Here is a 22,349-nt window from a genome sequence, read left to right as displayed (position 1 = left end):
AGACTCACCTTCTGGGTCCAGCAGCTTGGTAAGCCCCAGCTCCTTCTCAGCAATGTTGAACGCATTCTGGAGATTGTAGTGAGCATTGGACCTCTTCAGGTTGTCAAACTCAATCACGTCAGGTCTGCAGAGGCCGGGGAACAATCATGGGTTTAATAAATACAGATTGCACAAGGGGAGCTCGGTGAAGACAAACAGCAATATCTTCAGGCTGAAACACACAGTCACCTTTGTGTTTTATAGAGAAAATCCACCCTATACATCTTTGTTTACAAACCAGGTTGCATTAAATAATTCAAGGATTTAGTCTTAGCTCTGGTCATGAAAATAGGCTTTTGATCCGTGGATTAAGAGACCCACTCCTGACAATTGTGGCTTGCTCTATCCTAGGGAAGTAGATGAAGATGGCCACATATGATAAAACTAATAACAGCATGAAACTGCCTGTTGTCCTAATAAGGTTCAGTGACTTTGTCAAAGATTTAAAAAGCACTGTGGTCATGAATCTTTTACTGTCCAGTAGTGTTGTAGTACTCAAGACCGGTTGATATATATATGGTCTTGGTCTTGTCTCGGTCTTGCCCTGCCTTGGTCTTGGTCTTGGCTCGGTCTTGATCCCTAAATGTCTTGGTCTTGTCTTGGTCTCGGACATGTCTTGGTCTCGGTTAATGTCGTCTTGACTGCAACACTACTTTCCAGCATGTTTTGTTCCAGATACTTAGAAAATAAAAGAGTAAAAGATAAAACAGTCTCTGCATTTTAGAGCTGCCTATTCTGGTGCCTCATGTGACTTTGAATAGGGCCTCATCATGTAAATGTCTCAGTCATGGTTGACACAAGTATCCCATGGCTCACTAACTCCTAAGAAAGCAATGTGTGCATCACTTATTCATTCAGTGTAACAAGCAATGCTACCTGATGCATTGGACTCCAGAGTTAAGGCTACACCTCACTGATAGTGATGTCATTATTACCAGCAGGGTGTGCTAGTGAGTCAGCACACATAGCTCTTCATAGAAAATAACTGGGTTATTATTTCTGTGATCTAGGTCATCTTACTCCCTATTTTATTTTCATCCTTTCATCAGTAAAAAGGATGGGAGGAGTCAGAGGAGACCTAAATAGAGTCGGGGATGAAACACACCCCAGAGAAGTGTGATAGTAAAGTAACAGGTGCACATCATCAGGGAAAGGAAGATAAAAGAGGGTGTCACTATTTTGTCAAGCAGGATAAGACTCTTTAATCTACACTTATGAGAACAGATCATTTAAAACACGAGCTAAGTATACGCCAAACAGGGACCAGTGTGTGTGTGTAAGTACAGGAAGATGTCAATGACCTGTGTTTGTGCACGATGGCATTGAACGCCAGGCCATCTCTCCAGCTGGTGGTGAAGTTGTGAATGTTGACATTGGGGTATCTGTGGAGGCCAAATCAGACATCATTAATCATTAACGTAGCACAGCAAAGACTCATCAGAAAGTAACAACTCTAGTAGAAAGCCTAATGATCAAATATATGTTTAATGTATTAACAGAGTTAATCCTGCATGTCTGTCTCCCATCCCACAGTGCTTCCTCACCCAGCAGTTTTCATTTGGCACCAAAGCAGGAGGGCATCTTTAGCGGATTTCTTTTCCTTGTTGTCTTCTGTCTCCACACTGATGTCCTGGATCTGTCAGCAGAGAATTCATTCAGTTAAGACCTTCTTATATCATTTTACACCATTCTTAGGTAATTTGATTGTGAAATATTTTTACAGCAATCTCTTCTTTGTTTGCACATTACACCAAATCCAAGAGGGCTACAAGATCCAATTAATTTCAATAGGTTGATGCCTAAAATAAGCAGCTAGAATTACCTAATAAATCACAAGAAGGCAGACTTGATCTCCGTTACCATTTTATGAGTTTGCCTGAGGTCGGACTAGGCTACATGTAGAGACAAACTCACTCTGATAAAGGTTAAATAACTTAGCGGCTGTGCTGACAAAGCAGTGGGTAGAGCGCCCGAGGGCTACACTGGATGTTACCTGGAAGCGAAGGATGATGGTCCAGATGAGACCCAGGGTGAGACGGTGATTCCCATCCACAATGTCGTGGGAGCCCATGTTTTCGAGATGGACTTTCTGCTCTTTAAGAAACTGCAGGGCTTTATCGACATTCTCCAGGCAGTGGATTCGCATGCGGCCTTTTGTGGGCTTTGGCTGTGGGAGTTAAAGAAAAAAGAGCTTTGTTTAAACCCTTGAAAAGAAGTGATCACTGCATAAATGGAGGGAAAGTTCAGAATTGAAAAATAAAAATAAACAAAATCAAGAGGAGAAGTCAATCATGCTGGAGGAAAGGAGAAATGAAACACATGATATTCTCTTTCCTACTCGTGGTGCAGATGTTGGTGCACACTGAGGGTCACCCTGAGTGTCATGGTTAGGAGAGAGAAAAAAGGTGGTTTCTGTGTGACACTGACCAGCTGTTCTCCTGAGAGCACTTCCAGGAGGCGGATAAGCATGCGGCCATCACGCAGGTCAGTGTACAAGTCACCGATGCGGCAGGTCACTCGGCCCAAGTGGGAGTTCACCCATTTGGTGAAGGTCTTCTTCTGTACTGCTTCACGCTCATCTGCAAAACAGGGAGAGACAGAGGCGTCACCTTCCACCAAGATAACAATCAACCATGCTGGCTGAGACTTCGTCATCAACATCATCACTGTCAGGGAGATAAATGATTATGAGGAATCAAATTGGGATCCAAACAAACAATGGTTTTGTCTACAAATGTGATCTGAGAGGAGACAGGTGACGATACATCATAAGGACTCGAGCCTGGTTCTGAGAGGTTCATTTCACAGATAAGCTACGCTATTAAGTCTCTTCAATCTCAGCATCGACAGCTTAGCGACAGGTTTTCACTCTCCTGACTCCTCAGTGTACAGTTGGCTGTCATCATGTGTACACTGCTAATTATTCTAATTATGAGTTTACAAGAAAAAAAATCCAACAATGATGGCATGTAATGAGCATTTTAGTGTTCTTTCTCAGAGCGCAGCTAAAAAAAAGTGTCACAATAAATTAAGCTGTAGCAGCAGCTCAGACATATGGACCAGGGGAGTAAGAAGCTAATCCTGCTCCGCCACCTAACAAGGTGACCTCTTTTCCAGGACACAAGGTCTCCTTCTGCCTTTGGAAAACACTGTTCTAGCCGTGTACTTAGTGCACTGCACCTAGCATAGGTCAACACACAACAACCCCGGAGCAGACAGACATCAGATCAGAGGATGAGCTCTGTAATAATTAGTCGAACACAACACATCCTACAAGCAGCAGTGTGAAATGAAATGACATCATGCTGAAGATGACGTGCTTTCTTACTTACAACAGTGCATAAAAACAACACACAAAGCAACAAATAGACATTATTTGAGTGAAACTGTATTATAAACTGTACATCACAAAATAACTGGATAGATGTGACAATAGAGATTTACAGAATGCAAAAGGTAACTTTCTCTTTAAATTTAAGGCTAGCAATATGTGGTGTTTTTGTTTGTTTGTTTGTTTGTTTTGTTTTATTCTACTTCTTAACTTGTTTTTGGTACTCTAATTCCTTTTATTATTATTTGTTTGTTTATTTATTTTGGTTTTTTTGTATTATTGTATTATTATTTCCATGTGTGTGTATGTGCATGTATGTATGTATATGTATGTATATAAATGTATGTATGTAGGTGTACCTGGATGTATGGATATATATTTGTATTTTTATACTCATTGCTCTTTTACCTTTTTCGATTATTTATTTTTTGTTATTCACCTACTCATCTTATTATAGTTTCACTATTCTTTATTTTCCTGCTTGAGTATATATTATCACATATGGTTTGCTTGTTTCTTTATTCATTTACTTAATGTGTTTCTTATGCAAAAACATCACTTCCTTGAATTGTTTGCATTGATCTTTTTTTGTAATGTGTCAAATTCTAAATAAAAATATCTTTGAAAAAGAAATGAAGAATAAATAAATGTAAGGCTAGAAGTGTTCAGATCACACTGGACAAAATGGGTAAAATATGTCAAACCTCTGAGACCTGACCTAGTGCACTGTAGGAACATTCATGTGTTTTATTTTTACTTTATTTTCAATCTGTTTTACTTTTATTCTTGTCACTCACTTTAATTATTTGTGTCGTAATACTTTATTGGTATTATTCGAAAGTTGATTAGGCCTAGTGCTGATACTGCTTGATTTACTTTATTTTTGGTACTTTCTCTCTGGATGTTTATAGTTTTTGTTTTGCCTCAAAAAGAGAAAATCAAGTCCATAGAGGCTAAAATGTAGATATAAGTTTGTATTCAAAGAGCTCAGAAGAATATTGTATTCTTGTTATGTACTTATGTCTTGAATATTGTGTAAGTGTACTGATAATGTTATATGGCACAACAAAAAGAAAAAACAGAAACATCATGTACATTACAAACAGGTAGTCCAATGTGATAAAATCATACCTAATGGTGTCTGATATCATGCACAACACAGTTTAAAGCAGCTAGATTTTACATCACACACCCACAAACCTAATCTTCTGTGTGCAAATGCTGCAGCTCAAATAAATCAAAGGTGGAAATGAAACTGTTGAGAAGGAAAAGATGCCCCGAGGAGTCATTTATCTGAGTTTTGTTTCTGAATTAAAAAAAAGAACTCCTCTCAGCCTCACATCAGCCCATTAACATGTACCAAAATGTTGCTGCCAATTCCTATTTTTTACTGCCAAGACAGCATGTTTGTTTTAATAATTTAATCAATGATTTCATCAACTTGATTTGTATTTCAAAAAACATTAACTCACTGATCTGAAATATAAACTCAAGGCTTGTAGCTGAAATCTACTGTAATGTTCAAACGCATTACCATTCAAAGCTGAAACTTTCAAACCCGAAGGCAAGGTCCAAATATCAAGGCGGTTTGTGTAACAGGGGGAGACTGTGAAGGTCAGCAAGTTGAGAGAACAGTCGTTTTCAAAAGAGATCCATGAGATTAAATCGCAAGGTCAAGACATCAATAGCAGGACTTGTGGGACTTAAAAAAAAGAGCATAAGATAAGATCTGTTTGCTCAGGAGGTAGTCCAAGTGTCTTAAGAAGAAGGTTAGAAGTAGCTCAGAAAACTTATTCAAGCCTGTGAGCTACAACTGTGTAAGGGTGTTGGATAACACAATATTAGGTCAAGAAAGAATGCACATATCCAGGAACTGCAAATCCAGAGAAACCGTTATAACGACACATTCTGTTGTCACCGGTTGCAGCTCTATGCTCACTCATGGACACATGATACCGTTGATTATAATGTACGGACTGATACGCTTTCTGATATGGATAACAGCCATCCCAAATCGAGTGATTCCACTGCATTATTAGGCTACACATGTTGAGTATGAACAAGCTAGGCCTACATTTCAGAAGTTTTCCTGTGAGTTCTCTGTGTTCTATGATAAGCAGTGAGTCTTTAATTAACAGGGCATCAGACTCTGTTCAGTGTCAGATTACATCAGCGCACTGCAAACATGGTAAATGCAAAGACAGAGTCACTGTAAAAAAAAAAATCCTCACACGCTGAATTGCTTACTACTTCTTACTTGTTTATCATTTGAAAATAATTCAGGTTAGCCTTAGAGAGAGATTAAACTGCTACAGTAGATGTATGGGTATTATATTGTTATTTAAAAGTTTCAGTTTAGCCCATAGACAGTAGAAATAATGGACGTAGTATCTGTGACGTCACCCATCTGTTCCTGAGCGCTTTTTTGAAGCCAATCGACGGCGGCAGCCATATTGGAAATGCGGAACTCAACCAGGCAGAGTGTGAAGTAAAGAGGCGGGGTTTGAGCCTCCAAGCCAACAGCTATGTGTTCCCGTCCGGGAGTCAAGTCAGACATGTCCTTATTTGGGCAAAAAACTCGTAATCTTAATATCTTCTGAACCGTCACGTTAGAAAAAAATTCACCTCCCGTACAGTGTGTGCTGATAGAGAGATTAGCTTTGTAGGGCCAAGCTGTTTTTTGAACCAGGATGTAAACATGTTTATTAATGCTGCAAAGATCGTCTTTTTTGAATTGGTGTCTATGTGGTTTCTGGTGTTTTTGCAGCCAGCCTCAAGTGGATTCTCGATGAATTGCAGTTTATAACACTTCCGCATGGGCTTCATATTTTGAGACCGGAGGTTGCCGCTTGGTTTAGCCTTGATAAGGTGTTTCCTTTCTCTCTTCTCAGTTAAGAGTTAGACTACCATCTAGCTTTGTTGATAACATCACTAGATTACTATGTGAATGATAACACTTATAAACTTAGAAAGTGAAATTCATGACATGTATTGTTGAGATGAACAGTTGCATGCTGAGTGCTGCCTCAGAAACAAAGTGAAGTAAATAGTCTGATATAATGCTGGCTTGATAAGCTTCTCTTTAAGAGCACACTTAACCTAAGTGTTGTTGTTGTTTACCTTTTGAATTACGCATAAATATCAGAGACTGAGTGTACTTTAAATCTTGTCCATGTCAACATTTTTTGAGGACTATATTTTTCAAACAGGGAAATTAGTTTGGATTCACTGATCCGTAGCTTGTAAAATACTTTTGAAAATAAATATAAAGAAGAATGGTGATAAAACTGAGATCATGATCCTGCAAAAAAAAATTAAATTGTGATATGATATTTTTGCCAAATCACCCACCACTATAACTGTGTTAAGTGTCTTTGGCATTTGGACACTACATGAATACTGAATCTCTCCAAACAGGCAACCTTTAGGTGACTAAATATCATGTTACACAATAAACCCTATCTCTAACGGCCATCTACAAAAAAGAACAGAATCAGACATTTCACACAACCCCTCTAAGGTGGAGTAACACAACAGGACATAGTATTTGATCTGTTGCAAGCTGACAGGTCTTCTTCTCTATCTGTACCTTATTTTGAAATAAGCAACACATACCGCTTCTGATCACACTGTTCTATCAAGGTGAATCTACAAAGTATCTCAACATGCTCACAGTGATTCATATGTATGCTACAGTGATTAAAGACCCTGTCTGTCATGTGTATCTCAACTTTTCATTGTTTTCAAAAATGTGCCTTTATGTATCTCACAGCCTTGAAATGAAAATGTGAGAGACTGTAAGCTAAAAAATGACTATTCTAAAATGTGTTGGTTGTATTCCCAGCTCAAACATAAAATGCTTTAGTTGCTATTGTCTTGACAGCACCATCTGTGGAAAAGCTCTGACCAGCAGTAGGAGACAATATATCTCATTATTTGTTTGGGTGTCCACACTCTGCACCAAACCTGAGGAAACAACTGGGTCTTATAATACTGTATCTCACATGTAAGTGCAAAAGGAGCTCCAGAACAATGTCCATGTGTGCAACAATAGAGCTTACTTCTTATGTCTCACCCTGTCGTACACAGCTGTCTTTGTGCTTAGTAACAATTAGGGTTGCAAAGGGGTGGAAATTTTCCGGTAAATTTCAGGTAAATTTCAATGGGAAGTTAAGCTGGGGAATTTTGGAAATATTCCAAATTGGAAACTTTCCATGGGAATTATGGGAATTAACTGGGAATTGAGGGTAATTTAATGGAAAGGTATCATATCCAATCATAAATATTTGTTTTGTTATAAGCAGACATCCTTCCAAATTAATACAATTAAAACAGATTTATTTGTAGTTAGAACTTTATCAAGTGTAAAATTTTTTATTGAACAATCTATTCTTTCATTGAAGAACAAAAAAAGGAATGTTGAGTTAAATATTACTCATCCCCCCCACCCAACCCATTCAAAAATTAACAAAAATGCAATCCCAACAAAGTCCCATTCAAAATGTTAAATGAAGACCTTTGTGTGGGTGTTACTGAACAAGGACCAGTTGCGCTCTGAGGCGGCTGATGATGGTGGGATCTGGATTATGATGGAGGCTATAGGTGCAAGGGCCTCAGATCCACAAAGTCCCTTCCACCAGGTGGTGTATAATATATTTTCCCCAACTATATTTAAACTCCCTATGAAGAGCCAACCTTCAATTTAGTAAATTCCTGGTTAATTCCCATAAATTCCTGTTAATTCCCATGGAAAGTTTCCAACTTTCCAACAAAAAATCCTGGAATTTTGCAACCCTGGTAACACTTGATGAAGGCTTATCCGACAAAGAGTTCAATAGCAGATAACAACTTGTGTCAAAACTACAGGACAATCACATGGATGTGTTTTGTCTCTGAGAGTTTAACTTTTGACTTCACTATGCGGACAAACAAGAAAGTGGATTATAGGTAAATGGTGCAAAAGCACACACATATACACAAATGAACATGTGTCTGAAAGTGTTGTCTTTGTGTTTTCAAGAATCCAGATTCAGCAATTAATGTAAAACTTCAACCCTTTAAGATATACAATTGTAAAATACAATACATCAACTTAAAACAGGTGACAATGCACTGGAAGAGTGACCTCAAGGCATTTTTGCTTGGCTGGAGCCGAGAAAGAAACAGACTTCTTTTGCGATCAGACTGCTAGCCTCTAGGACATTTGTTCTTCTTCCCAGTTTACCGAAACTCAAGGACATCAGACAAACAGGATAATGTTATGGTATCAAACTGTCATAGCTAACAACGGTCACAAAGACGTGCCTGAGATTGGCCTTAGCCGTGGATTTAGTTTTCTGTGTTCTTTTTTTAACTTTAATGTAAACTTTTAGAAATTGACTACCACTTAACGTGCTTCGTTCTCAATCATTCCATAATCAAAGAACCACTAACTGATTTAAAGTTGTTCAATGAACAAGCAGAGATAGACTGCTGTGCCAGGTGAGGTACAGGTACAGTGGAGGATCTACATTCCTCCTGACGCCTGGTCATGTTGTGACAGCACCCTGCACTGAGGGGGGAGGCAGTGTTGCGGTGGGGCAGGGGTCCTACAGAAGAATTGTTGCTTTGCAGCTCATGCTGTGTGGCTAATAACAAGGCTACTTAACCAAAAAAACACAGGACGAAGCAAACACAGACACAAGTTTCTCAAGTGTTTGCTCACTATGACGAACAAACACAAACCTGTCATCAGTTGCAGCCACAGTCAATGCGGGCAAAACCGGTGCAGCTGTTTTTACTTACAATGTGACATTCATATGTTGTGTTGTTGGAGCACGGGAGGATGTATTCACTGTATTGTTTGCACATCCACATCCAAATGCTCTATTATTTCATAACTAACCTTTAGAAATGCTTGTAGTCTGCAACATAAATCTTGTTTATTTTCAACAAAAACAACCTTGATAACTGAAGGAAAGATAACAACTGTCTACTCTATGTTGTCGGATGTCTTAAGTCGCACGTCACACGAAATACCTGCAGAGCCTGCCAGCATTGTTGCACAACAGACAACAAGAGAGAGGAGTGGGGAAAATATGAGCTTTTAGAAAGTAAGCCTTGTAATTACTTGTTACTTTAACATTTTAGAAGTCTTGCGTAGTCTTGGTCTGATTGGACGAAAAAACACTAAAATGACTTTGCACGCCTGCCTCAAAAAGTGGATGATCAAAAGTTGTTATTCTCTCACTTTTAAATAAAATGTGTCAATTTTAGGGTCTGCAAGGTGTTATAAAACTACTCCTTACATTAACATTACCAGGCCTGTATAGCCTGTCCAGCATTAAATACATTTACTGCTCTACATAATGTTGGATTAAATCAACTACTGAAGTTTCCCGTATTTAAAACCTGACTCTTCCATTGATATCTGTCATACCTCTTAAAATCTCTTCAGGATTAGAACTAAATATGGTATTATTTAAGTTTAAGAAGTGAGTCTTTATAGCCGTCATAATCTCCCCTGAAGCTCCACCTATCCCTCCTGAACCTCTCCGCGTGTAAGCTAGAAAAACAAGTGATTACTGTTTTTCTCCATTGTTTACTAATGGCAAATCAGAACTAGTGGTTAGAGGCATTGCTGAATGTTTCAAAAGCGTATTTGGGCATGTCCAGTCATTTTGAGCATGTTTGACTCTGGTAGCGAGCTTAAAGGCGATGTCAGGGTGGGGGAGGAGAGAGGCTCAGCCTGTGTCCTCTCTACCTTTAGATGTACTGGGATTTAGCTTGCTGCTTCTTTCATATCTAACCACGAAACAAACTTGCGCAGTGTTGATAACAGTGATGATCTGCAGGTAATCCGAGCAAATATGCCGCCAGACTTAGGCCTGCCTGTGGGGATCATAGATTCTTGGGTCATGTTTGGTGTTAAAACGCAGACAGATACAATAACAACGACTCCATGGGGAAGGTTCAAGCACATCTATGAAAGACAACATGACGTCAATAGATCAGAACAAAGACTGAGTATGTATCAGTGTTGCCATTGTTTTTGGATAACAGTTAACATCTAGAGTTTATCAAGTCATTTTTCACCATTTTATTACTAGATTGTCTATTTTATCTGTCTCTGCCCCTAATGTACATTTCTAAAATCAAGTTCCACATCACTCTTATCAGGGTCCAGTAAATGAATAATTGACAGAAATGAAAAACTGGTCGAGTGCCGAAATAACAAAGTGATAAAAAAATATAGTTTAAAGCTATGAGTCATTGTTTTTCAATGTGCGATGTGTTCAATGTCCATAATTAAGAAGTTATCTTTTTTTATCAAATGCTCTTTTGACCTTTTCAGCGAACCGTAGTTAAGCTACCGCAGTGTCTTCCTGCTTCCTGCTAGCAACGCAATAGAAAATAATGGTCTAAGAATAAAGTTGTTTTTTAAACTACAAGTTTCACTGGAGTTTGACCCTGTTAGACTTCCTTTCCTTCTCCGTGCACCTTGGAAGTAGGTGGAGTTGTGCCAGAATCCTCCACTCTGCTTCTGAAAATTTCAACACAGCCGTGCTTTTGATCATCAGTCTGCTCGGTTGATTGCTTTTAGTGAAACTGAATCAAAGTATCACAAAAGTAATTTGGGTTTGAGCAAACCACGCACAGGTAAGCACACAGGTTACGGCTTTGAGTGTGTGAGCCACCACGCACTTGTGGATTAAACTAAATCGAAGAAGTTAACTACAGCGCCTGCTAAATGGATAGCTACTCACTGCAGTCATTTGATTGCCAGATCGAGACACTGGTAAGAATTGCTTTACGACCCGAATGTGGACTTTAAAAAAATAAAATGTAATGATAAGCATGCGATTATGAATGAGATTAATAGAAATTCAAAATTAAAAAGTGTTTGAAATTCAATGTGACAGCCTGATCTCAACAAAATGGCAAAACAGAGACAAAAAATAAGAATTTGATTTAAGTACTACACCTCTATGATGATATAACTTAGTGTCTTGATAAAAAGCATCTGTTGTTTTGGTGGGTATATATCTGAAGTTTGCAAACATAGCCAACCTTTACCGTGTTATAGGTCCAACCATTACGCAACGGCTTCACCTTTTTAGAAACACCACAGAGGCTTATGACATGTCGCACTGTGTGCAGTGTGTTGTTTGAGTGGAAGGTGTTCTGCTGGCATAGATTGTAATTAGATTAAGACTAGGCGTCGTCCTCCTGCCAGTGAGTCGCCAACCTGTACTTGTAAGGTGTTTTTTTTTCTAGCTGCCAGCTAGGACAGAAAATAATCATTGATGAACAACCATCTTGGACGCTCAGTTGCCCCTTTATACTGAGCAGATACAACATGTTCAAATGATACCAGAATGAATGAAGCTGGGTATGGGCTTGGAATAAACACGGAGGCGTTTGATCGCTTAATCAGCCCTGAGTAACTTCACTAATTGAAGATTATGTCGGTGTTTACAATTTCCAAATTCTCCTGAAGCTTTCCTGTACCTTCATCCTATTCACAGGAATATTTGTGTGTACTGTTCGAGATAAAAAAAGAACAACAGCCTCCTACAAAAATGTCAGCACAGCACCTTAAGCACTGATTTAGCACTAACACTAAAAACATCTGTTCATCGATCACAGAGGTAAAAACACACAGAAGTAGGGAAGATGGGATATCCTTCTTTCTGTTTCTCTCTGACTGAAATAGTGTTCACCATCTTCTCATTGAATCCTGCATTTCTCTGCTGTGTTGCATGACACTGCACTTTGGCTCCCAATGGCGTCAGTCCAGCACAGAGGACAAGGAGTGACTCCATCCTTAAATAGCTCACCATAGTAAGCACTTCACACAACGGCAACAAATGCATTCTGCAGATATTGTCTACTTTTCATTTCCCTGAACAGTTTGCCTCCATGAAGCTAAAGAAAAAGCAATAGGCTGAATATTATCTAGAGCTGCTCACTACTTCATCTTGTTTCATGTCCTGCCCAGGTCATGCTTTCCTCCCTCCTTCCTACTTGTCATTCATGCTTCCCTTTCTAGGAGGGTTGTGATGCCCTTGACCTGGTAAAGTCTTGACATACAGTATATCACCCATTCTGATCTTACATAACGGGTGCCTCTGGTCACCCCGTCCTCAGAAAGAATGAGTAAACTACTTCCATCAATCTGCTGGCTTTAATCTGCTTTAATGACCTTCTCTTGGACATTCCCACACAGACAAGATTATGGTTCTGTGCCAAAGGGTACGGTGAAAGGAGCTCATCGGGGGAAGTCAGCTCTGCTCGTATTTAGCCACAGGGAAAATGTGACTGGAAGATTTGGAAAAAAGGGTATTTCAAGAATACCTTCCTCACACATTCTTCTGACTAAATACTGTTGTTATTGCAAGTAAAGAAGAGAAGCTGTAAAAATGAGCCTTTAACTAGTTTAATCACCTATCACAAATAGGTAGTCTCTTCCATCTCAATATATATTAAGAAAAGTCAAAACATGACAGAAGATTCCTATTTGATTTAATACAAGCAAAGATCCAACAGTAGATTGTTTTATGGTTAGCATGAATTCTTCAAACTGAAGCCAACAACTTAAAAACCATCAGCTTCCAACAGTTTAACTCTCATAACAGTGTAAAGTCAAGGCTATTATCACAGGAATACCTTTGACTTCCTGAACTTTACCCCCTTTTTTGACTTCATGTAGTATCTACCACATACACAAGTAACCAAACTCATGTATTCAAAAGCAGCTTGTAAGCATTGCGGCTGGTGGTTACTATTGTGCACTGACACCAGTGGGTGGTTTGAGCTGAGAGCCTATGGCTGTGGTGTGAGACACTTCATGGGGGCCATGAGCAATACAAACATTGAGGACAAATCATCTATGAGTGGTTGAAGGAGGAGGCCGTTATAGTTGGTGTATACATTTTAAGTTAATGTTTCTGCAAGAGAAGGAAAAATGAAACATGGTGTACTCTGTACTTAAAGCTAAACTGTTCAATCCCTAGGGGCTTCTTCTCAAAAGCAGCAGAACACAGGTAGTAAGCCTTCTGAGTCTACATTCAGTTAGCAGCTTCAGTTATTTGACAGTAATGAGGTCTACAATTTTTTCGGAAGTTGTAAGATTTAGCCTCTGCAGGACCTATTGACGTGGCATGTCTGTGGGTTTGTTAACAGGCTGCATATCTTGCCCCCAATTATCTCTCTACATTTAATGTTTTGCACCCATGTAACCCATTAAACTTTCAGAGAAATTGCACATACAGATGCACATGCTCCTCTCAACAGAAGCGGAACTGCCCCCCTTTGAGTACTTTGAAAGTAGGCCTGTGGTGAAACTGACGCCTTGCCACATGTGGCATGAGTTATTTTTACACTTTGAACAGTTTGAAGCCTCAAGTATAGTAAAACATTGTGTTTTGCCCAACTCTGAGAGGTTAGTCAATGCAATGACAAAAACCACACAGATTCCTCCCTCGCTATACTGTCCTCTTCCCTTTTCTGCAGGCACTGAAGGCACTGCACATGTCCTTCAGGTCATGGCCCTCTGCACCATCTGCAGCTGGGGCTGATAGTGGGGAAGATAGGAGAGGGGGGTGGGATGGCCAAGGCCAATCCCCTGAGAAAGGAGCCGGAAACAGGCACCTCTCAGCCATAACATCTGCACACACAGGGTGTGAAATGTCAACAAGACAATGATTATCTTGAAGCATCCAAAACTGCACTTAGTTGTTAGCCGTCCCATAGGACACAGTCAATATTGGTAAAACTGCACAAACAAAGAGACTTGTGTGTGTTTGTGTGTGTGTACGTTTGGTGAACCCTCCGCACCTAGGTAATGTGACTCTGAGTTACAGCTTGAGGCCACAGGAGTCAGGGCTTTCACTAGGAGTGTTAAAAATATTAAGTTACAATGTTCAATTCAAAGTGTGCTATGGTCTTGAAACTGGAACCAAAATGTGATATTTATCTCTCCCAGTATCGATTCAGATCCTTAAATAAAGTATAAGAACAAAACTCTCCTGACCAAAACAGCTTAGCACGCACTGGGAAAAAAAAATATTATCTCACAGACAAATTAAACCAATGAAAACACAACTATAGGAGGCAGATTTACAGCACACAGCTAGACATTACAGCTTGAAATCAGTCAACTGAGCGCAAACAAAGATTTAAGCCACAGACTTCATTTAGACAGCTTTTCAGTTTTGATTCTCATCTCTATATTTGTTTGTTTCAACGCCCCAGAAGGCAAACAAGAAATGGCTCTGAGCTTTGTCAGAGAACTTTCTATTTAAACAGTTAGACAGCCGATGCCTGCAGAGTGACAGTCCAAACTAAAGTCCAGAGGGGGCAGGTGGCCCAGGTAGTGACCCTTTGGATGAGTCCCCTGCAGTCTAACCTAACATACTGTACTTATCTTTAGACCAACAAACCAAGTGTACAATGAGTCAAAATTAAACGTTGACGATGAAGCGCATAGAAAAACACTTTTTATAGCATTTTACATGAGATGGGATAATTCAATGCAAAGTGGATACAGTCGTGCCAAGCTTTGCAATAATCTATATTCTCTGCCATAAATGATTGATATGGGGGTGAGCCAACAGACAAAGCTATAAAAAGGAAGCAACTGTCCCTCCATCTGTCAATAAAGCCTGTTCCATGGCACAAAGATGAAGGTTTTTTTGCCTCTCACTTCAGTCTAACCATGTGGGCCAGTGTTTCATTAAACCTGTCTCCCATGGTGATAGTTATTTAGTTACTCAGTTCATTCTTTGCCAGTTAGATATCATTTACCAATGAGTCATGTAATGACAGATGTGTTCAGTGCTTTTGTGACTGGTAAAGGACTAAAACCCGTCTTCAGCGATTTCCAACTTCTAAAATATTTATCCTTTTTAACACTTCTTCATGAAGATGTTTGAATTTTCTCAAGAAAGTGAGTTGCATTGCCAGGATTGAGTTTCCACTAACCTTGAGAGAAGCGTGCCAATGATTTTATATTAATGCAAGAACATTTTTTTAATTGATTCCATTTGTATGAAGTACTGTTAATGACACCACGCTACTTTGTCATCTTCAACGTTATCTACTCCGTCATTCCTGCTGCTATCATAATTTAACGCGGGGAGGGAATGAGTGACACAAGGAATGAGCCTCAAGGGTAGACAAACTGGAAATACTAGTGGGTGTTGCCAAAATGTGTTTATGAGTCTGAGTATGTGTGCATATGAGTGTTTTTACAGCAAACTCTATCCAGGACATATTCATGCAGTGGAATAAAGCAGATCTAAATGCTTGTTATCTAAAATCACTGAATCTTATACTCATAACTACAAGCTCTGGTCCCTATTTCACAATATTCTTGTTGCAAGGAAGTGCAAAAAAGTCCTGTCAGCATAAATTAGGTGACAGTTTTCTGACCCCTAAATCACACAGTGTGTTAAAGATTTTCTTGCGTGACAAGTTGTTAAAAAATAAGTAGTAGGTACGAACAGTTCAGACTGTGGTATGTACTTTAAGATGCTTTGTGCATGAGGCTGCATGGCTGAGTGTGAAAATGTTGTGAATCTTGAAAAAAAGAAGATACTATCTCTTTAGTGATCATTATCTCCTGTCAAAAATAATGGGGCTGTCAGTGTGGAGATTCTGTTATTAAGACTTTACAGATACATACTGTACATACATGTGTCTTAAGTAAACCAGTTTCTTCCTTATGGTCAATGAGGATAGCGCTTACTACAGGAGGTGAATTTTGTTTGTCAACTGGAATGTCAAACATGCAGAGAGAGTAGACTGGCCCCACAAGTATACTTGAAGACTTCTCTCTATGCCAGACAGCAACCAGGGAGGGACCGGAAGTTAGCAAACTATGCAATCTTCATGTGGACCTATGACTGACATGTCAGCATCATACACTGCAGCATGAACACTCCAGGACTGTAAATATCTTATCTTGTGACCTGCAATTAGGAGACCTAAAGCTAACAGGACCACTTCATTTGATTATACAAGATTTGTACAAGCATATGTGGTGATTAAAGAGAAACACATGAGTTAAACTACATTTTAAAAACCATTCTGACTCAGATTAGTTGAAGACTAACTGTGTTTACGAGCAGTATAGGGATTTCCCCTAAATGAATCATTTAAGTTTTAGTTATGGGGTTAGGGGATTTTACACTTTAGTTACTACATCATTCCCAAAGTGGCATGTTAAAACCTGGGTCCTCTGTGATTTCAGTTTGCAGGGCCTCGCAGACCTCACAGCCGTTATCCAGAGACAGAGCTGTGCATTGTAATGAGATAAGAAGGACAGGTGGCCCAGTGATCAGGTGCCAGACTGCTGGCCTGCTTTAGAGCTGAGCTGAAGCCTACTGAGCGTCTACTATGGCTCTCCTCGACTCTCTCCACATTAAGCTTTGAAATAGTACCGGATCGAAAGGGGAGTGTCTACGGTTTCTCACAGGTAGTCACTTAATGCCGGAAAAAAATGCTGAGCTATTCGGAGACTTATAAACAAACAAACATCTGTTGTAAGACGACCACGAGGCCACCGGCTAATTAGTCAAGTTCTATCTGATATTTACTACGTAGTATTTGTCTTAAAGGGTAACACCTCTCACTCTAGGAACTTATTGATACCATCTGACTTGAACAACTGTTTCCAACAGCCAAAGAAAGAGCCAAAGACTCACCTGTGACCTCAATAAGACAACTGTATATTTAATATGTTTGATTATCTAAACAAACTATTACAAAAAAAAAGCTTTACACTCTTTAAGCGACAACCGAATCAACGTCTAACAATGACTCTTACCTTGCAGCTGTTTAAATCTTCCTTCCAGGATGTTAGAATATTGCACCTGGTTAACAAATGCTGCTGGGGACAAGCAGGGCTCTCTCTCCCTGTGCTCCCACTCCATGGCCTTTTGTCTGGGTCTCTCCTAAATATTCCTCTCAGACACAGAATGAATGGGAATTCTCCCGCATAGCACAGCGAAAGCAAAAAAATCCCACAAAAAAGTATGTGAGCCTTTAGATCCAGAAAACCAAAAGTTCTTTAAATCCAGAAAGTCTTGGTCTATCCTCCTCCTCTAGAGTGCCTCAGTGTTGTGGCTCAGTAATGTTGGCGCCTGTTCTTTTCTTCATCTACTGTATGTCCCACCTTGTCCAATGAAAAGAGCAGTGACTGCCCTGGCACAGGATTCAAAAAAATTATAATTTCAAACAAAACTAAAGAACAAAATGTTCCTCTTTTCTTCACCTCCTCCTGTGAAAATCTCACCACAGCGCAAAGTAGAAGCTTTTGGTTGCACTCCCTTGTGGTTCTAGCAACACAATACTGGCTATGCCTTCACTTCAAACTCTGAACACGCATTTGCTGGAGCAGAGCACAGCAGAGAAGGCTAACCGGCTGCGGTCGGATAGCTGTGTAAACAAAGCCTGCTGTGCCGTCTGAACATAGAGCCATTTGCATAAGGTGTGTTTGAGGGAGGAGCACAAAGGAGGAACATGGTGGATGGATGAGAGGAGGGAGGAGGTATAGAGGTGGACTAAACCATTAAGAGTTCTTTGCTCAGTGTAGCTTGAGGCGGATTATTCAACTCCACCTTAATTCCACTGAGCAGCGGGGTGTGGCCTGCCAAGAAGGTATATCATGACAGCCCCATCAGATTGAGTTCTCTTAGCCTGTGTTCTCTCAGTGTGGTTTCATCTGATTTCTATCACTCTCACTGTGACAACATCTGATCTCCCTTTCTTTGCGCTCACGAGGTCTGCCTTCGATAAGACGTTACAACAGGAAGGAAGTTGTTGAGTTGGTTTTAGAAACACAACAAGATCCTTCCTGCCTCAACAAGATTGAATTGTTGAACTTTTGAATCTGTTTGATAGTCAGGTGGTTGGGTAAAGAGGGGGTGGAGGTGAGTCATTACCTGATAACAAATTATAGAACTACACTTACTCTTTGTCTAACTAGATTAGGGACAGAAATTCAGCTATTTATAGCACCCCTTATCTACAAAAAGAAAGACTTACACTAACTAGTATTTAATGTTTTAAGAGGGTTTATTTCTTCCACTTCTACATTAAGGGATGTTTTTGGGAGTATGGGAGAAATATGGACATGAACATTTTAAATTATAAGATTCATAAGTTACAAAAATTACTAATTTCCTCCAAAATTATCATCATAGAACCATTACTATTACACACTTCAGACTTTTTAAGCAAGTTTATGTGCACAAGAATTTTAAGGTTATCCTACATGATTTGTACAATTAAGCAGTTTTCATTTAAATGTGTGTGTATGTGTGTGTGTGTGTGTGCGTGGGCATGTGTGTGTGTGTGTGCGTGCATGCGTGTGTGTGACAACTATCAGAGGACAGCGTGGATTAAGAGAAAGTTACAATACTTTGAGAATGAGCAAAAATTGTATAAATGGTCTTAAAGGGTGCTCTTTTTGCAGCAGCGACTTATTAACAAGCTGCAAAATGCAGCAGTGAAGAAAGTTACACACTAAATGCCCCAGTGTGCAATTATTACACAAGACTGTAACACAGTAAGGACTTCAGGTCACAGGTCTTATGAGTGTTTTCTTTTTTGGTCTGAACGGGGGCGCCAGTAAAAAGGTCTGGGTGGGGTTTTTTGATCTGCGTTTGACGTGATGAGCAGGGAGCATCTGGATGGGTCTCATTAGAGGACGAAAATGCTCCAGGCTTTCTATGACTGGGTGTTTATGGGGAAGGGGGGGTAACTGGACTAATGAGATCCAAAGAGAGCACACTTCCTTCTGAGGAACAGACGATATGCTTTGGACACATGCAGGGAGACATGAAGAGCAGAGAACTGGTAAACCTCAGTAATGGCCATTTAAAATCCCACTGGGCATATATCAAACGTTACATTTCCAATTAACATGAGAGGCAGATGTGATAGCAGGTTTCTGTGTCTGGCTTATGCTTCTTAAATTATCATGTTGAGGCAGTTAACTCCCCATAAAAACCATCAGTCATTTGGATACAGACATAAAATAAACAAACAGAGACGTTATTTTCTGAATCTTGTGAAATGCAACAAACTGTGAGAAAGTCTGCCAAAGGGAAGATGTGGGAGAAACTCCTGCTTCTGAGTAAACAGGGTTTAATGAAAATTAATGATAGTCTGGTGTGGTGAATGAACACAGACAAGGAAGAGAAAAATACAGAAGCTACTAGGGGGAGTGAGAACTAGCAGGAGGGAGAGAGGAGAGATCTATTGCTGAGACTGTAAATTTCATCCGTCCTACAGCACGAGCCCTTCTGTAGACCTTGGGGAGGGCTGACCATACTCCGACCGCTGGCAGTAAATATCTGATCTGAAGGGGAATCCCCTTGGAGCCAGCAGGGTTGAATTCTCATGGGTCTGACAATCGCTCATTTCAGTCCCGGTATCATAAATGTGGGCAAGAGTGGAAGATCTCAATTATTCATGCCTCTGCGTTGTTTCTCAGTTCAGCTATGTCTATATTCAGACATGAAACGCTCACAACGTGGTCTTGTGTGGATTCCCAAAAAAACAGATTTCATTTTTTATGATGATGGTGAGATGAATATATGAAGCAGAATAACATTAAAATATATATTGATGTTATTTTAAAGTGTAAAAGCTTTGCCCCCCTCTCCTGGGGAATCTCCTACAAGTAAATACATGTAACTGTTTGAGTGTGGAGCAGAGCACTGCTTCTAATGAGGCCTCGCTACCCCACACAGTACAGCAGAGAAGATACAAGGATGTTAATTTATATTATCTTAACATATGTGATGTTCTCTCTGTGAAGCAACAAGTGGCTGATACTGCAGCAACACTAAGAGTAAAGTGATTCCAGTAGATCATAAAGGGTGTGAGGGGTGTGAAGCAGGAAATAAGGCGATCATATTACAGAGAGAAAAGCAGAAGGTTTCATTGAGAGAGCTGCGTAAGTAAGCAGCAGCTTACAGGATGCAGAAGGTCTTGACATGTGGGGATTAGTTGTAAAAGGTGGGCAGGAGTTGTGCCTGGGGGGAAAAAAACTGCTCCAGCATGTCAAAGAATGTGCACTTCAAGCCCGTACTTGTCACACAGAGATGGTATCACAGGTATTCACACAGAAGCGCAAACACACACACACACACACCATAATTACTTGGCAGGAAGGTATACAGAATATCTTTAAATACAGAACGCTGCATGTACAACCAGGCAGCACCAAAGTGTGCTCAAAGTTGGCAGGAGGAAATGAGTCGTGCTGTATTTTGTAAGTGAAATGAGGTTTATCTTTCAGGAGCACTTTGACTACAGTGGCGTTCAAGATCATCAGAGCGTGGGGGGGGTTCTGCTACTAGAGTGTGTGAAGTTCTCTCGGGTTGTGCGTGTGTATTTAGTGCCTGTCTGCCTGTTGCTCCCCCCTGCTGGGTTCCCCATGATACTGCAACCTGTTTTGACTATCAGTAATAAAAAATGAGATATGTAGAATGTAAAAACCACAAAGGGAGAGTTTATTTTATAAAAACATACAAACACTAATAACACTCTCCTAAAGGATAGCCTTGACAGACAGGCATGCACAGCTTGGAAGGGTGACTGCCAAGTGTAGGAGAGTAAAATAGGGAACAAAGCTGCAGACAGACATAAGCGTCCAACAAAGGAGGATTCATTTCAATAAGATGTATAAAGTACAGTTTGAGCTTAAATAACAAAAAAGGCTCCACCTGGATGCACTTCATTCATAGTCTTTTGGAAAACAATCATTCTAAATAGACTGAACACATGATAATTTGCGTTGGTTGATTCATTGTTGAAGTGCTGATATATTGATGGAAAATACTCACCCTATGTAGCCCTAAAGTCTAGTCTCATCGCCTCATTCCATCACTGCTTAATGCTCTTTGGTGAATTGACCCTACAGCCGTCTGCCTCTGTCCTCATTTTTGAGGTATTTTTGTCTTGCCCTATAAAGAGTGAGTTTTGCCTTTTGGGACATGAGAGAATAGTGTGTACCTCAGTCCACAGAGCCTCGTTTGATCTGTGCAACTGGCTGTTCATTTGTAGTTTGGCTCTTTTCATGTTGTCTAGAACTCAAACTGTTGAAGCTTGTAATCTCTTTTTTGAAAAGTGCTAAAACAGAGGTTCAGACAAGACGGTGTTACCCAAGAGTGACAGCAACAAACGTTCTATTTTAATGGCATCAAGACCTTGTACTCACAAGTGAGAATATTATTGGATGTCTAAGTTATAAGTGCTGTAGCATCAGTTTGCAATCCTCTAAGTGTCTATCTGGCGGGCACCACTAGGCGGAGAGACAGTGGATAGCATCATTTGGTTACCTAACCATAAAAATGGACTGATAAATATAATCTGTCAAAGCTCTGAGAAGCGCACTGTCAAAGACTGTCATGTTAAATCACGAGTCCAGGAAGGCAGACAGACGCAGAAGAATTTCTGATGGTGTACAGCTGGCTGCCAGAAAATGCTTGACACAACAGTGTGATCATATGTGACCGAGAACAAAATGAGCTGGAAGATATTTTTAAAAAAAAATGAAAATTATAAATGAAATGCTTTTGACGTTACCAGCTACACTTACTGTTTAAAAACTGTTTGTGTTGGTTAATATTGAATGCAGGGGAAATGAATTACTTTGCATTAACCTTCAAGAGCAAATTAAACCAATCCATCCTTGTGTTTGTTTTTGCACTTTTCTGTGCATACATTTCTCCTTTGTTCAATCTAAACACTCTCTCAGCTATGCTCTCTAAAAACTAAAATTAAGATGACATTGAGAAGCTTTTTGAGCAGCCTACTCTTAATGTTATTCACACTTGTTTGATTTCGTCCAAAATAAGATCTTGATATTGCTGATTGTTTCTTTGGCTTGTATTGCAGCTAAAGTATTCTGACTGTAATACTTGACTTATCATAACATCATTCACATCACTCTGTTCAGCTCAGCAGGATTTAATGGACCCCT

General features: G+C 39.8%; 1 protein-coding gene across 4 annotated transcripts in view; it reads right to left on the bottom strand.

The window, feature by feature from the left end:
• The window catches only part of LOC117812612 (spectrin beta chain, non-erythrocytic 1), a 61,212-nt gene that overhangs the window by 19,868 nt on the left and 18,995 nt on the right, over positions 1-22,349 (bottom strand). For 2 of the 4 annotated variants that reach the window (XM_034683501.1, XM_034683500.1), the window contains exons 3-7: positions 2,467-2,618; positions 2,033-2,206; positions 1,584-1,675; positions 1,341-1,421; positions 9-124 (exon numbers count right to left, since the gene is read on the bottom strand). In XM_034683501.1, the coding sequence (XP_034539392.1) occupies positions 9-124; positions 1,341-1,421; positions 1,584-1,675; positions 2,033-2,206; positions 2,467-2,618 (615 nt within the window). Of the gene's footprint in view, positions 1-8; positions 125-1,340; positions 1,422-1,583; positions 1,676-2,032; positions 2,207-2,466; positions 2,619-17,180; positions 17,686-22,349 lie in introns of those variants that run through there. The other 2 variants (XM_034683502.1, XM_034683503.1) reach the window with 2 other exon arrangements.

The sequence above is a fragment of the Notolabrus celidotus genome, chromosome 5, assembly GCF_009762535.1.
Source record: "Notolabrus celidotus isolate fNotCel1 chromosome 5, fNotCel1.pri, whole genome shotgun sequence".
NCBI lineage: Eukaryota > Metazoa > Chordata > Actinopteri > Labriformes > Labridae > Notolabrus > Notolabrus celidotus.
Note: the sequence above shows the minus strand (reverse complement) of the source record. Positions and strands in the feature narration are given on the sequence as shown.